The 17,704-nt window shown below is 41.5% G+C and overlaps 1 protein-coding gene and 1 pseudogene across 2 annotated transcripts in view; both read left to right on the top strand.

Annotated features, from left to right (window-relative positions):
- The window catches only part of RALA (RAS like proto-oncogene A), a 58,753-nt gene extending 51,590 nt beyond the window's left edge, over nucleotides 1-7,163 (top strand). For both annotated transcript variants that reach the window (XM_070788055.1, XM_070788054.1), the window contains 2 exons: nucleotides 1,351-1,525; nucleotides 5,188-7,163. In XM_070788055.1, the coding sequence (XP_070644156.1) occupies nucleotides 1,351-1,525; nucleotides 5,188-5,310 (298 nt within the window). In that variant the 3' untranslated portion in view covers nucleotides 5,311-7,163. The remainder of the gene's footprint in view (nucleotides 1-1,350; nucleotides 1,526-5,187) is intronic.
- Nucleotides 7,164-15,849: 8,686 nt separating this feature from the next.
- LOC109558113 (proteasome subunit alpha type-7 pseudogene) lies at nucleotides 15,850-16,699 on the top strand (annotated as a pseudogene).
- The last annotated feature ends 1,005 nt before the right edge of the window (nucleotides 16,700-17,704 follow it).

Genomic DNA, 17,704 nt, shown 5'->3' with positions numbered 1-17,704 from the left:
CAGCAGTGGAAGAGGACTCCTGTTTCTCCATGCCCTCTCCAGCATTTGCTATTTGTAGACTTTTTAATAATGGCCATTCTGACTGGTGTGAGGTGGTACATCAGTATAGTTTTGATTTGCATTTCTCTAATAATTGTCAGCTCCTAAATGTAGCCTTCCTGGGCCTCCTATCACGAAGGCAGAATCCACTGTTTCCTCATCGGTGTTTGTGATGTACTCTGCACAGCCCCAGTAGCACACTCACCACACTGACACTGAGATTGATTTCTGTATGCTGTGTGTTTTTCCTGACAAGGTAAAAACACTTGAGAGCAGAACCCCTTTCTTACCCATTTCAGTATCCCTGATACCCACGTTTGGCACAGTTGCTAGCATATAACTTACAGTGCTTATAAGGGTTCGATAGCAATGTTAGAAAACCCTGTTGCTTTTTGTGGTTCTCACTTTCCTCAAGATAAAAATGAAGCTTGACCAGTTTGTAAAGGTGCTTTTCTATTCTAAAATTCTATAATTGTCTCTCCAACTCCAAAGGGAGCATCACTTTAAGCAAAAATGCCGGTAATGATTATAGTCATCACAAAGGTCACTGATGACCCTAACAAATTTAATGATAATGGGAAAGTTTAACATATTGTGAGAATTACCAAAATGTGACAGAGTGACACAAAGTGAACAAATGCCGTTGGCAAAGTGGCACCGATAGACTAGCTGGACACGGGGCGACTACAGCCCTTCAGTCTGTTACAAAAGAGAAACAGTATCTGCAAAGCACAGTAAAGCTAACTGCAGTATAACAAGGTATATTTGTATCAGTAGTACTTCATAAATTGTGATCAAGTGTGTTGACAATGGAGAATCTGGGCGTGGGGACATGCAGGATCTCTGTCCTCTCTTCACACCTTCTCTGTAAATCTGAAATCATTCTAATGTAAAGAGTTTGTTTTGAAAAAGCCTCTAGAGGGACTTCCCTGACAGTCCAGTGGTTAAGATTCTGTACTTGCACTGCAGGGGGTGCAGGTTCAGCCCCGGATTGGGGAACTAAGATCCCATCTGAGATTCTCAGAACGTAAAAAAGGTTTTAAAAACAAGGCATTTAGAATGAAGTTGCATTTGATACTTTCACTTCATGCCTCTACTGCCATATTTGTACTCTTCCTTGGTGTATTTTTCCTCCATCAATGAAGTGAACGTGAAGCTCAAATGATTGAGGGTAGATAAAGGAAGACATGCTGCTTGTTTCCTCCCATGTAATAAATGAGTTCATTGCTAAGAAGCATAAATAAATGCCTGCATGCGTTATTGGTTATTTTAACACATAGAGATATTTCTTGCTCATTTCCTCTTATCCAGGGAGCAGATTTTAAGAGTAAAAGAAGATGAGAATGTTCCATTTCTGCTCGTTGGAAACAAATCAGATTTGGAAGATAAAAGGCAGGTTTCCGTAGAAGAGGCGAAAACCAGAGCCGATCAGTGGAACGTTAACTATGTGGAAACATCTGCCAAGACGCGGGCCAATGTCGACAAGGTAAAAGGGGACCCTCCTCACCACAACATCGTGTTAAAACGGGTTGATTTGCTTAACTCGGCTCCATCTGTGTCTAGAGATTCTGTTGAGACTTTCAGAGAGAAATTTAATACACGTTGATGTTTATCAGCCCTGAATGCTCAAGTACGCTGTTAGGACTTTCTTGACTTCACCTTGTCCTTAGGTTCCCAAAGGGCGCAAAAACACGAGACAGCCACAGCAAAGCACTGGCCAGATTCCTGACTTGAATCCCTCCTCTTTTTTCTTTTTTCCTTTTCTTTTCCTGTGGCTGGAGAATATTTTATTTTATTTTCTTCTTTCCTTTTCTTTTCCTGATTGGCTGGAGAATCTTTTCTTTTCTTTTTTCTTTCCTTTTCTTTTCCTGATTGGCTGGAGAATGTCTGCGCTGACACCTGCCCATCCCCACTTAAGTTCGCCCAAGTGAAGGTGGCTCCCAAGATGAAGGAGCCCGGAGGGAGAGGGTTTTGAAATCTCTGTCACCACAGCTGCACTCCCCACCCTCCACTTCTGTTCTCCACCCCCTCACCCCTCTCTCCACCCAAGGGAAAGAGAGCTCCTCTGCCCTCTTCCCCTCATCTTTGCACTTTGTGCAGCTGGGCCCTTCCTAGAGACCAGGTGAGGAACACTTTGGAGCCTTCCCAGGTGCCGTTCAGCTGCCCACCACCGCCCCCCCTCCCCCTGACACCACTGTCAGCATTCAGGAAGCCTGCTGGTGGGGCTGGAGCAGCTCTGGGGGGGGGAGCCCTTCCAGGGAGACCTTTTCAGTCCCCGAGTATCTCAGCCCTACAGGTGCCTCAGAAAAACTAACATGCAGAAGGATTGCCTATAAAGCCTGATAAACACAGGTTCCTGGGTCTTCTCCAGAGACTTGGATTCATTTGCTCTGGGGTCAGTCCTAAGAATTTGCAGGTCTCGTTAGCTCCTGGGTGTGCAGGTGGGGTGGTGGACTGCACTTGAAGTAACGCTGCCCTAGGTGTCTGCAGGTGTTTGTGGACTAGTCTGCTGTGTCTGGAGATCCATAACCCTGGTCCAGAAATCATGATGTTAAAAGTTTAGAGGTTCTTTCTGCCTGTTCACTGTAGGTTTAAAGGCATTGTCATTTTAAGCTCACTTTTTTTTTTCCAGTCACACAGTCAGATTCCTCTAAGTCCAGGATATCTTTACAACATGCTACAAAAGTTCTACTCAGTGAACCAGTTTCCGCTAGTTACAGCAAATGTTTTTCAAAATACTAATGAAATATAGTTTAAGATTCAGTGTGTATGGGGTTTTGAAAGGCACCACAGAACAGTATCATAGCATATATATACTTTGTTTCCTCCTGTTTAATATCTGGAGCAGATGGTAGAACACACACTAAAACCTATTTGAACTAAGGGGAGTGGGGAGGAGAGGTGAACAGTAACTGTCCGGCTCTGACGCTTGCAGCAGTCCTGTGGTGTCACCTGCTGGCATCAGAGGCCCGGGGGAAGTACAGTCATGCACGTTGTCAGAGTTATCACAGGACAGTGAGAAAAAGACCAGCAACCCAATGGGAAGACAGTCAAAAAATATAGACACCCTTGTAATAGAAGAGAACTACAAAGTACTTTAAAGTTTAAAAGCGGCTTAGTCTAACTTATAATAGGAAGCACAGTTTAAAAATAGGACTTTTTTCTTACCTGTTACCTTGGGGAATAAAGGAACAAGACTGATAATAATACTGTTGACAGGAGTATGGGGAGGAGGGAAAAGGAACTCTCATATGTTCGTAGAAGGGCAATTTGGTAATTATCAAAATTATGACCCCACCAATTCAAGTTCTAAAATTTATATAAAGTCATACATCCATGTAGCAGTAGTCACTGAAGCATTATCTGTAGAAACAAAAGACTGGAAATATCAAAGTGTCCAATAACAGACTATTTTAAAGGCTGGTGCATCCATATAATGAAATATTGTACAGCCATTAAAAAAAAATGAAGAGAACTTCCCTGGTGGTACAGTTGATAAGAAACTGCCTCCCAGTGCAGGGGACACAGGTCGACCCTGGTCCATGAAGATCTCACAATGCCGCGGAGCAAGTAAGCCCGTGTCCTGTAACTGCTGAGCCTGGGAGCTGCAGCTACTGAAGCCCGCACACCTGGAGCCTGTGCTCGCCAACAAGAGAACCCACTGCAGTGAGAAAAGCCTGTGCAACGCAACCAAGAGTAGTCCCCACTCACCACAGCTAGAGAAAACTTCGAGCAGCAGTGAAGACCCAGGAGGCCAAAAATAAGTATTTTTTTAAAAATGAAGGTAGAGCTAAATGTGCTGATCTTCAGCATTAAGAAATGAAATATAGAACAGTAGCAGTAACTGTAGTTTGCTGCCATCTGTGTTTGAAACACATCATGCACACAAGCACACATCTGTGTGTATCAGGGGGATATGCAAGAATCTATTACCTGTGGCTGCCACCAGGTAGATGCATTTTTCACAAGCACCTCAGTGGCTGCAGAAAAGTAACGTGCAGCAACTCTTCAGCCACAGCGTGAGTCCACATCCTTCAGGCCCTACTCAGTGTGCACTCAGACACTTGCCTGGAGAATCCCATGGACAGAGGAGCCTGGTGGGCTGCAGTCCATAGGGTTGCACAGAGTCGGACACAACTGAAGCAGCTTAGCATGCATGCATGCACAGACACTTGTTAGTGATATTGAACTTTTTAATTATTACACTAATAGCTTTTAAATTATTATGCTAATATCTCCCATTACTTGCCAATTTCTAGACAGACAAAAATTGATAAATCCTCAAATACTGTGCAACAAGCAATTGTTTTCTAGTGCCTGGTATCAAAATAATAAAGGAAGCAGTCATTTTCCACAGCTGTTTTTATTTATTTATTTATTTTAATTTTATTTTGTTTTTAAACTTTACATAATTGTATTAGTTTTGCCAAATATCAAAATGAATCCACCACAGGTATACATGTGTTCCCCATCCTGAACCCTCCTCCCTCCTCCCTCCCCATACCATCCCTCTGGGTCGTCCCATTGCACTAGCCCCAAGCATCCAGTATCGTGCATCGAACCTAGACTGGCAACTCGTTTCTTATATGATATTTTACATGTTTCAATGTCATTCTCCCAAATCTTCCCACCCTCTCCCTCTCCCACAGAGTCCATAAGACTGTTCTATACATCAGTGTCTATTTTGCTGTCTCGTACACCGGGTTATTGTTACCATCTTTCTAAATTCCATTTTTAAAAGGGCTGAAGAAAGGTTAATAAGTGAAAATTTTATTAAATTACTTTAAAATTGTAATTGATAAAATATATGTGCTAATTATTAATTACTTAAATGTAATCCATTGGGTTACATCTTCGGAGCTATCACTTGCAGTGCTTCTTTATTTTTATGTTGAAAAGTCAGATGGAAGATTAGGTTATATTATGTAAGCAGATTTTACCCTAAAGTGTAATTCAGAAAATCTTCCTGTTTTCCCATTTTTTTAACGTACTTGGAAGAAGCAGACTTTAGTTCTATACTTTGCTGTCCCTGTACTCCCCAAATAAGAGCTCTTTAATATTCATATAGTACTCCCAATGTTTACTGCTGTGATTCAGAGATGTACCAGGCACAAATTATCCACTTGCTCTATTCTGTTTTCTTTGTAGGTATTTTTTGATTTAATGAGGGAAATTCGGGCCAGAAAGATGGAAGACAGCAAAGAAAAGAATGGAAAAAAGAAGAGGAAAAGTTTAGCCAAGAGAATCAGAGAAAGATGCTGCATTTTATAATCAGAGCCCAAACTCCTTTCTTATCTTGACCATACTAATAAATATAATTTATAAGCTTTGCCATTGAAGGCTCAATTGACTGAAATTACTTTAACATTTTGGAAATTGTTATGTATCTCTAAAAGCATGAATTGGAACTGCACTGAAAGTCAAATTCACTTAAAAAGAAATTAGTGTGGCTTCACCAAGAAGCAAAGTTCAACTTATTTCATAATTGCCTACATTTATCACGGTCCTGAATGTAGCGTGGGCGCTTGTGTTTTGCCGGCAGTCTTTCTTGAACTGTTCGAGAGGTGAGAATGGGGGTGGACAATGGGAGGAAAGGCTACTTCCTCTGGTTTATTATAAAGCTTAAATTTTATAATCATTTTAAAATGGCTTGGTCTTCTACTGCCTTGAAAAAGAAATGACAATTGTGAACATGATAGTTAAACTGTACCACTTTTTTTTTAACCATTGTTATGCAAAATATAGAAGAAAAAGTGACTGGCATGATTGTTACATATAGTTCAATTGAGAGTAATTCATCTGTGAACCTGCATTAATTACCTGGTGATTAACTTAGAAAAGTGGTGTAAACTTGTACATGGAAATTTTTTAATATGCCTTAATTTAGAAACTGAAAGATACCTGGTTACATCATTCTGGGTTGTATCTGGCATCCTCATGGTGCCGTGGGCCCACTGCCCATGTGTCCTGGTGAGAGAATATATGTCAGGATGGAGGACCACTTTTGTATAGAAGATGCTCAAGAAATAACTGCTAGAGTCTGTCCAAATGTAAAATGTGTGCCATACTCTGGTTCTTGAAAATGAAGTTCCAGAGCTCCTTGATTGCTTTTAATTAACTGTAAGGTAGTTTAAAAATGAAGGACCAGCATATACTTGTAAGATAATTTTAGACTATGAGGATTCAGTATGTCTCAGTGAACCCTTATTCTTTAAGATGCTGATCCCTGGAAATCCTTTTATGCAAGTGGTGAATATGTGTTAAGATTTTGATCTCTTTGGAGCAGGGCATAGGAAAAGTGTCCACGGTGCTAATGCGTTTTGCACTAGACCACTTCAGGAAAATAGTTGTGCTTGCCATCTGTTAACTTCTAAATTTGTATTCCTGAGGTTGCAGTTTGGCTGTGCGGGAGTTACTAGGAGTGTATGTAGTCTGTGTTCATAATGAAGAATACTGTAGTTACATTTTCCTAAAGTTAACATCGAACAGCCAAACCTGAGGATAGTGCAGAAAACATGTTTGCCACCAAACAGTAGGCTCTGTTCCTGTTGTACGGCATACCCACTGAAGGGACATAATTTCAATGGGAAAAATACCACTATCAGATTTTTCTTTTCTTTGGAATGGGACTAGGGCAGTTGTTTCAATAAAGTTTTGCTTTCTTTATGCTCAGTCTTAATCTCAGCAAGTCAAAGATGTGTTCAGGCATTCCAGATAACAGATGTGTCCGTAAAGTTAACACAAATAGGCTATTTAGGAACTGAACTCTTTAGATACTACATCCAGCTTGTCATGTTAAATATGTGTCCCTAAAGGGTTTGAGATGTACATCTTTCATTTCCTATTTTTCATAGGCTGTGCCGTGTGCAGAATTAAAGTTCCCCATATAAGCGCTGCCCCGCGGGCCCAGCGGTCTCCATGTGTACTTGTTGCAGTCTCATTTAACCAGGGGTCCTGACCACTAATGTTGTGACTTTGCTTTGAGACCTTTCCTCTCCTGGGTACTGAGGTGCTATGAAGCCAAATGACAAAGATGCATCACATGTCTTAGGCTGATGCCACTACCCGACTGGTTTATTTGCAATTTGAGCCATTTAAAGACCAATAAACTTCCTTTTTTTAAATGTTTGTGGTGTTACTTGATGTTTACAGTAGAACATGTAAAATTCAACCTGGGCATCCTTACCAGAGACTTGAAAACACCTCAGTCTTTTGAGCTATCAGTTTAGGAACTTCTGTGTGAGAAGAGTCCTGAGCCAGATGTGCTCGGTCACAGGGCCATCATTACTCAGGTTTAAACAAGGCTCCGAAATGGCAGAGCCCCGACATGCACAGTTGCATGGAAGGCACTCTTCTGCTGTCACGAGAGTCCTCCATTGTACGTACTTTTCGAATACTACTCGACTCCTGAGTGGGTAGGTGGCAGCTTTATCTTCGTTTTGTAAATCAGACTGATCCCCAGAGACAACTCCATTTCCAAACTGGCAGGAGGAATCCCCCCTCCCCCTGCCGTCTCATCATACTTCAGGCATTCACTCACATTTGATGTCTGGAAAACAGTGGCCTACTAGCTGTCACACAGCCCCTGGGCTGGAAATGATCTGCCCCAACATTGAACACAACCCTTCAAGATCCGATTCACTTTAATTTCTTAATTCATAAGCAGTGAGCACATTTATAATTGGCATAATTTTAATCTTGCTGTATGGACCCATTCTTAACACCAATCGGGGGCATGATGTTGAACATTATATACTAAACAAAGGTTAGACTAAGTTGTCTCAAAGTGAATCAGAATGTCATTTTCAAAATTTTATAAGGGAACGTAAAATTTAAAACTATCAAAGCATTTACCAGAATTTAACAGTTTTCAAACTAATCCTTTAAAAAAAAAAATGCATCATTAAAAGTCCCCTTTAGCAAATTGCTTTGAAAGTCAAGAGTGGACAGACCAATGGAAGCCTTCATTCATGCCCTTAGTTTGTGATAGGTTCTTATGAACCACCTACTGTGGGCACTGCTGCGAATATAACAGGTGGAAGGACAGGCATGATGAGTTCAGGACAAGTATAGAGATTCACACAGGAAAGTACCTATGTGTTACAAGGAAAGCAAGTTAAAAAGAGATTAAGTCTAGGTCTCCTTATCCTGGGCCAGACACCCTATTTCTTATGATTGTAAACTCAGAGTAATAGCAAACAGTGCATTCTATATGCAAGATACTGTATATTTTTTAATATTAACTCTTTGAGGTACTTACTATCATTTGCCCTTATCTTCCAGATGGAAAAACTAAGTTGAATATTAAAAAATGGCAAAATTATTAGCGGATTGGAAACAAAGTAGTCCAGTCCCAAGTCCATGCTCTGAATCCCTGCAGGTGAAGGAGTAGAGGATAGAGTTAATGATAGAGGGGCCTGTACTACGGGGGGGGGGAACATCCAGGATTTTCCCCAGGCTGATTTCCTTCAGAGCTTGCAGAGGTTGCTGTGAACCAAGAGGCCTCCTGGGCATACAGCCTGGTTGCTAAGAGAGAAATCAAGTGTGGAGGGAAAACCTTGTGCAGAGCTCAGCTGTGGAGTCAGCCTTACAGTGCTTTTTCCATAACATCAGTCAAGAGGCAGCATTCTTTGGCAGGCAAGAAGCCTGTATCCTACATTTCTTTAACTGCAAAAAATTTCCTAGTCATTTGCTCCAGCAGCACTGCCTGCAGCTGTTGTGGACAGCTGCCTGGAAACGCATGAAGGTAGGTGGGGAGGGACGTTCAGCCATCCGTACTCTCAATCCTTACAGAAGCACCATTTCTGGGGAGAGTGAGGGGCCCAGAGAGCATTTAACATCTGTTTAAGAAAGGCCATGACGGTCCAGTGGTTAGGACTCGGAGCTTTCACTGCTGGGGCCAAGTTCAGTCCTCAGTCAAGGAACTAAGATCCTCCAAACCATGCAGTGCAGCCAAGAAAGGAAAAAAAAAAAAAAAAGCCGTGAGAACTGTGATAACTTACACAGCTAATCTGATAGAAGAACAAGATCACTTTTATCAAAAGCCCTAAGGAAAGAAAACAGCTGAAGTTTCTCGAAAACAGCTGCTTCCAAGCTCCTAGCAGCTAGAAAGTTCTCCTAAGGGCAAAGTGAAACAACCCAAAAGTAAGAGTCAAGACTTGTTGAATTAGAAGGGAAAGGAGCAGGTGTGAGAGCTAACTTCTGGGCCTTTGCCCGAGGAATTGTATGCTGGCGCCCTCAGCATTGCACCATTATATGCCAACTCTATTGTTTATGACCAACCTAGACAGCATATTAAAAAGCAGAGGCATTACTTTGCCAACAAAGGTCCGTCTAGTCAAAGCTATAGTTTTTCCAGTACTCCTGTATGGATGTGAGAGTTGGACTGTGAAGAAAGCTGAGTGCCAAAGAATTGATGCTTTTGAACTGTGGTGTTGGAAAAGACTCCTGAGAGTCCCTTGGACAGCAAGGAGATCCAACCAGTCCATCCCAAAGGAAATCAGTCCTGAATATTCATTGGAAGGATTGATGCTGAAGCTGAAATTCCAATACTTTGGCCACCTGATGCAAAGAACTGACTCATTGGAAAAGTTGAAGGCAGTAGGAGAAGGGGATGACAGAGGAGAAGATGGTTGGATGGCATCACCAACTCAATGGACATGAGTTTGGGTAAGCTCTGGGAGCTGGTGATGGACAGGAAAGCCTGGCATGCTGCAGTACATGGGGTCACAGAGTCGGACACAACTGAGCGACTGAACTGAACTGATACCAACTCTGTTGTTTACAGACTGATCTTTGCAAAGGGTGCCAATTTGGTGAAAAAGTATTTGGATGATTTTCCTGGACACCTGGAAGTTGGCTTAGAAGGAGCTTGGAATTCACTTTGAACTTAGTCTTCAGGTCTCCTTAGTCTCCAGTTCAGTTCAGTTCAGTCGCTCAGTCATGTCCGACTCTTTGCGACCCCATGAATAGCAGCACGTGAGGCCTCCCTGTCCATCACCAACTCCTGGAGTTTACCCAAACTCAAGTCCATCGAGTCGGTGATGCCATCCAGCCATCTCATCTGTCGTCCCCTTCTCCTCTTGCCCCCAATCCCTCCCAGCATCAGGGTCTTTTCCAGTGAGTCAGCTCTTCACATCAGGTGGCCAAAGTATTGGAGTTTCAGCTTCAGCATCATTCCTTCCAATGAACACCCAGGATGGATCTCCTTTAGGATGGACTGGTTGGATCTCCTTGCAGTCCAAGGGACTCTCAAAAGTCTTCTCCAACACCATAGTTCAAAAGCATCAATTCTTTGGCACTCAGCTTTCTTCACAGTCCAACTTTCACATCCAGACGTGACCACAGGAAAAACCATAGCCTTGACTAGATGGACCTTTGTTGGCAAAGTAATTTCTCTCTGCTTTTCAATATAACTATCTAGGTTGGTCATAACTTTCCTTCCAAGGAGTAAGCGTCTTCTAATTTCATGGCTGCAATCACCATCTGCAGTGATTTCGGAGCACAGAAAAATAAAGTCTGACACTGTTTCCACTCTTCCACTGTTTCCACTTTTCCACTGTTTCCCCATCAATTTCCCATGAAGTGATGGGACCAGATACCATGATCTTAGTTTTCTGAATGTTCAGCTTTAAGCCAACTTTTTCACTCTCCTCCTTCACTTTCATCAAGAGGCTTTTTAGTTCCTCTTCACTTTCTGCCAGAAGGGTGGTGTCATCTGCATATCTGAGGCTATTGATATTTCTCCCAGCAATCTTGATTCCAGCTTGTGCTTCTTCCAGCCCAGCGTTTCTCATGATGTACTCTGCATTATAAGTTAAATAAGCAGGGTGACAATATACAGCCTTGACGTACTCCTTTTCCTATTTGGAACCAGTCTGTTGTTCCATGTCCAGTTCTAACTGTTGCCTCCTGACCTGCGTATAGGTTTCTCAAGAGGCAGGTCAGGTGGTCTGGTATTCCCATCTCTTTCAGAATTTTCCACAGTTTATTATGATCCACACAGTCAAAGTCTTTGGCTTAGTCAATAAAGCAGAAATAGAGGTTTTTCTGAACTCTCTTGCTTTTTCAGTGATCCAACAGATGTTGGCAATTTGATCTCTGGTTCCTCTGCCTTTTCTAAAACCAGCTTGAACATCAGGAAGTTCACGGTTCACATATTGCTGAATCCTGGCTTGGAGAATTTTGAGCGTTACTTTACTAGCGTGTGAGACGAGTGCAATTGTGTAGTAGTTTGAGCACTCTTTGGCATTGCCTTTCTTTGGGATTGGAATGAAAACTGACCTTTTCCAGTCCTGTGGCCACTGCTGAGTTTTCCAAATTTGCTGGCATATTGAGTGCAGCACTTAGAGATAGTTGGGATATAAAATAGTGGGTGGACTTTGTAGTCAAAAGATAAGTGATTGTTGTCCAAGATGTGGGGAAACACATCCAGGTGGGGGAGGGGGCAGTATGGCAGAGTCTTCAAATATGAAAACCACATACCTTAGCATTCATAAAATTCCCTTTTTCTATATCTCTAAAGAAATAACTGCACATGTGCCCAGAGTCATGCCCACGGTGGTTCACTGTAGCACTGCTTACTAGAAGAACACTTCTGAGAACTACCTGAATGTCTAGAAACTCAGGAATGGCTGAAGAAACATAGACAATCCATACTATACAACAGTTTGAAGGAACAGACTAGAGATATTTATCAGTATAGAGAAGTCTTTACAATATTCTTGGGTCAAAAATGCATCTTTGGGACTTCCCTGGCAGTCCAGTGGTTAAGACTCTGTGCTTCCAATGTAGGGGGCATGAGTTCAATCCCTAGTCGGGAAACTAAGATCCCACATGTCACACAATGCTGCCAAAAGCTTTTTTAATTTTTAAATTTAAAAATACATCTTTGACCATGGTACAAACATTGTAACTTTTTTGTAAAACCCATATACAAACAACACCATATACATTGTATAAGTTTGTTTATCTTGAGAAAGCTCATTTTTTTTAATCTAGAGGAATATACCTGAAATACATAATAATGGTTACTCATGAGAGAATAATGAAAAGGGAACGGATTTGAGGGTTTAAACTTTATCCTTAAAAAAAATTTTTTTTTTAAGTCAACCTGGGGGATTGTCAGGTTGACTGCTTTTTTAAAAAAAGTATTTATTTTTGGCTGTGCTGGGTCTTTGTGCTACATGGACTTTTCTCTAATTGCAGTGAGCAGGGGCTACTCTCTAGTCGTGGTCCACAGGCTCCTCTTGTGGAGCACAGGCTCTAGAGCGCGCGGGCGTCAGTAGTTGCGGTTCCCGGGTTCTAGGGCACAGGCTCAATAGCTGTGGTGCACGGGCTTAGTTGCTCCTCAGCATGTGAGATCTTCTCAGATCAGGGATCACACCTGTGTTTCCTGCATTGGCAGGTAGATTCTTTACCACTGAGCCACCAGGGAAGTCCTATCCTGTCATTTTTAAATGAAAGATGCATTCATGTATTACTCACATAATTGAAATTAAGTTTCTTAAATATATGATTACATGTAGCCAAAGTCCTCATACCTAGAATATACAGAGAACGCTCAAAACTCAACATTAAAGAAAAAACAATTAGAAAATGGACAAAAGAAACATTTCACTAAGTGGCAAATAAACATGAAAAGATGTTCGTCATCATTAGCCATTAGGGAAATGCAAATTTAAGACACTGTCAGAAGAGTTAGATGACAAGTCACAGACTGAGGGAAAATATTTTCAAAAGACACATCTGTTAAAGGACTGTGGTACAAAATATGCAATGAATTCTTCAATCTTAACATTAAGAAAATAACCCAATTTTTTAAAAATAGGCCAAAGACCCTAAGAGACACCGCACCAAAGAAGATATTCAGATAACAAACAAGTACATGAAAAAACACTCCACATCATGGGTCATCAAGGAGATGCAAACTAAAGCAAGAAGGAGATAGTACCACACACCTGTTAGAATGACAACGCCAAGTGCTGGTGAGGAAGCGGAGCAGTACGTACTCTCATTCATTGCTGGTGGGAATGCAAAATGGTATAGACCCTTTGGAAGACAGCTTGGTGGTTTCTTCCAAAACTATAAATAAAGTTTTGGGACTTGCCTTGTGGTCCATTGGTTAAGAATCCTCCTTGCAATGCAGGGGACATGGGTTCCATCCCTGGTGGGAGAACTAAGATCTCACATGGTTCAAAGCAAGTAAGCCCACGGACTGCAACTAAGACCTCCTGCAGGTCTTAGTAACTGTTAAAAAAAAAAAAAAAACAACTGTGGTATTGGCATAAGAATAGACAAATAGACAATGGAACAGAATTTAGAGTCCCAAAACAGATCTTCACATTTAGAGCCAATCTGTTTTGGACCAAGGTGCCAAGACAATTCAATGAAAAAGAGTAGTTTTTCAACAAAATCATGCTGGGACTGGATATCCACAAACAAAAGAATGAAGTTGTATTCTTTCTTCATACCATATACAAAATTAACTCAAAATGGATCCCTGACCTAAAATATGAGGACAAAACTACAAAACTCTTAGAAGAAAAGAGAAGTAAATCTTTGTAACCTTAGATTCAACAAAGCCTACTAAGCTATAACACACACAGAACAAAAAAATTAATTGAACTTCATCAAAATTTAAAACTTTTGTGCTTCACAGAATGCCATCAAGAAAGCATAAAGACAACCCCCAAAATAAAATATTTGCAAGTCTTATATCTGATAAGGAATTTGCATCTAGACTATTAAGAAACCTACAACTCAACAATTAAAATACAACCCAATTTAAAAATGCACAAAAGTTCCAAATAAATATTTTTTCCCCCAAGAAAATATGCAAATCGCCAATAAGCACATGAAAAGATGCTCAGAGGCAGAATCAAGATGGTGCAATAGGATGTGGAAGTCACTTCCTCCCACAAATGCATCAAAATACATCTAATACCTACTCAATGCTGGCCTAACTCAGACACCCAAAACTGCAAGAAAGATCTCCATATAACCAGGTAGGATGAAAGGAGGGTAGAGAAAGGAATCAGGACAGAACCTATGCCCCTGGGAGGGGGCTGTGAAAGACAAAAGGTTCCCGCAGCCTGGGAAGGCCTTTCACCAGTGGGGTGATCAGTCAGGACAGAAAAGGAGTTTCAGAGGCTCAGTGAAACAGGCAGTTTGCAGCACACAGAACAGAGCAAGACCTGCATAGGTGGTCTGTGCCACCTCCTCGCACTCTCCAGACTGAGACGCACATCGGCTAGTGCATGTGGGCACTGGGTGCTGGATGCTGAAACTCTGGCTTCAGCGGACAAACACGGGGAGAAGACTGGGATGGGCTGCACGGAGACAGCTGGAAGGGGCTGGAGCCTTGTTCTTGGCTCACAGTGGGCTTGACACGGCCACTGAAATCTCATTGTTGGGACTTGCCTGGTGGTCCAGAGGTTAGGACTTCACCTTTCAATGCAGGGGGTACAGGTTTGTTTGATCCCTGGTCAGGGAAATAAGATCCCATGTGCTTTGCAGCCAAAAAACTAAAACATAAAACAGAAGTAATATTGTACAAATTCAATAAAGACTTTTAAAATAATCCACACCAAAAAAACCCACAAAAACCCTTAAAAAAATAAAAAGAAGGGCTTCCTGGTGGTAAAGAATCCGCCTGCCAATGCAGGCTGATCCAGGAATATCCCACATGCTGCAGAACAACTGAGCCCATGTGCCACAACTATTGAGCCTGTGGCTCTAGTGCCTGGGAGCCACAGCTACTGAAGCCTGTGCTCTCTAGAGCCCATGCTCCACGACGAGAGAAACCACCACAATGAGAAGCCCTTGCACCACAACTAGAGAGTAGCCCCAGCTCTCTGCAACTAGAGAAAGCCCATGTGCAGCGACAAAGACCCAGCACGGTCAAAAATAAATTTTTAAAAATCAAGAGAATTCCCTTGAAATAACAAAATGTACCCCAATGTTCATTGCAGTACTATTTACAATAGTCAAGACATGGAAACAACATAAATGTCCCTTGATAGATGATGGATAAAGAATATGTAATATGTGTGTGTGTGTGTGTGTGTAGGTATGAATATATAAATGGAATACTACTCGGCCATAAAAAAGAATGAAATAATGTCATTTGCAGCAACATGTTTGGATCTAGAGATTATCATACTAAGTGAAGTCAGAAAGAGAAAGACAAATACCATATGATATCACTTATATGTGGAATCTAAAATATGACACAAATGAATTTATCCATGAAACAGAAGCAGACTCACAGACCTAGAGAACAGACTTGTGGTTGTCAAGGGCAAAGGAAAGGAAGGATTGGGCATTCAGGATTATATAGTATGAATGAATAACAAAGTCCTATTATATAGCACAGGGCACTATATTCAGTATCCTGTAATAAACCATAATGAAGGCAAATATGAAAAAGAATATATATATATATACATTCTTTGTATATACATATATATATATTCTTTATATATACATACATATATATATATATATATATATATATATATATATATATATATATAACTGGATCACTTTGCCGTACACCAAAAAATAACACATTGTAAATCAACTATACTGGATATATAATACATACACATATATACTATGCAGGCTTGGCAAAGTTATATGGAAACTAGAAGTCTGATACACTACTGATGGAAATAAAGTCTTGATAAAAGCAAAACAAAGGCGGGGGCACGGGCTGGCGTGCGGTGCTGGCGCAGCAACGTTGTGAATCGCTGGCTGCGTGGCAGTGAGTGTGCGCTTTTCCCAGCCCAACAGCGACGTTCCACAGGCATGAGCTGTAACCGCTCCATCACCGTCTTCTCTCCCAACGGCCACCTCTTCCCAGTGGAGTACTTGCAGGAGGCCATGAAGAAGGGCTGGACCATGGTCAGTGTTCGAGGAAAAGACATTGTTGTTCTTGGTGTGGAGAAGTCAGTGGCCAAACTGCAGGATGAAAGGACAGGGCGGAAGGTCTGTGCTCTGGATGATAATGTCTGCATGGCATTCGCCGACTCACTGCTAACGCAAGGATAGTCACCAACAGGGCCCGGGTGGAATGCCAGAGCCACCGGCTGACTGTGGAGGACCTAGTCACCATGGAGTACATCACCTGTTATATCGCCAGTCTGAAGCAGCGCTACACACAGAGCAAGGAGCGCTGGGGGTTTGGCATCTCTGCCCTCCTTGTGGGTTTTGACTTTGATGGCACCCCCGACTCTATCAGACTGACCTCCCAGCACATACCATGCCTGGAAAGCCAATGCTGTAGGCCAGGTTGCCAAGTCAGTGCGTGAATTCCTAGAGAATTATACTGAGGAAGCCATTGAAACCATCTGACTATTAAGCTGGCTATCAGGGTCCTTCTGGAAATGGTTCAGTCAGGTGGCAAAAACATAGAGCTTGCTGTTGTGAGGCAAGATCAACCCCTCAAGATTTTAAATCCTGAAGAAATTGAGAAGTACATTGCTGAGATTGGGGGAAAAAAAAAAAAAAGAAGAAAATGAAAAGAAGAAACAAAAGAAAGCATCATGATGAGATTAAATTTTGCTTGTAACAATTTTTAAATTCAAATCATGGCTGATTTCCAAAATGATACATAGGTATTTCCATTCCATTTATCTGTAACTGTCTAAGTGTTCTACAATAAATTTGCCTATTTTTTTTTTCAAGTGAAACAAAAAGATGTTCAATGTCTTTACACATTAGGGAAATTCAAGTCAAAGCCACAATGAGATCCTACTTCACCTTCACTAGAAAAGAATGGCTGTAATCAAAAAGATAGTATTGGTGATGTTGTGGAGATATCAGAATCTTCATACACCGCTGGTGAGAATGTAAAATAGTATAACTGCTTTGGAAAACAGTTTGGCTATTCTTGAGAAGATTAAACAGAGTGATCACATGATTCAATAATTTCATTCAGGTATACCTAAGAGTATTGGAAACATATGTCCATGCAAAAACTTGTACATAAATGTTCACAGCAGCATTATTCATCACAGCCAAAAAGTGGAAATGACTCAATGTTCATCAACTGATGGCTAGATAAACAAAGTGGTTTATCCACACAGGGAATATTCCCGGCAATAACAAGGAATGAAGTACATGCTATAGTGATACTGAGCAAAAGGCTTGCTGCCCCATGTGCATAGAAGCCAATACTGTGGCACTGGCTTTTGAGGAAAGAACAAGCTTTATTGCAACATGAACCTGTAAGGAGATAGGAGGCCTAGCTCAAATCTGTTTCCCAAATCTGGGATTCAGTCAAACGTTTATGAGTTGGGGGAGAATGGATTAGTATGCAGATATGCTGGTGGGACAGGTTTCAAATGGAGGGCTTTGGAACTTGGCATTTATGGGAAGATATGGGAGGAGGCTTCGGCAGTGGATCTTCTGGGTTCTGAAAGGGTTCTAGCATTCAAGTTCCAGTCATGTCTCCATAGTTTAGTTCTGGGGTTTGGGGGGCATCACACTCTCTTTATAATTTCCCATGCCTAGGGCCTCACCCAACACAAGGGGGTTGGGGGAACTTTAGTTCCGAGTGTTATTAAAGGTCAAAATTTTCTCTTCTGTGCATAATTTATGGTTTTGCTCTGTTGTCTTTGAAAAACAGCTCAGTATCTTATTATTGACAGAGTACGACTTG

Source organism: Bos indicus, chromosome 4, assembly GCF_029378745.1.
Source record: "Bos indicus isolate NIAB-ARS_2022 breed Sahiwal x Tharparkar chromosome 4, NIAB-ARS_B.indTharparkar_mat_pri_1.0, whole genome shotgun sequence".
NCBI lineage: Eukaryota > Metazoa > Chordata > Mammalia > Artiodactyla > Bovidae > Bos > Bos indicus.
This window is presented reverse-complemented; position numbering and strand designations above follow the sequence as displayed.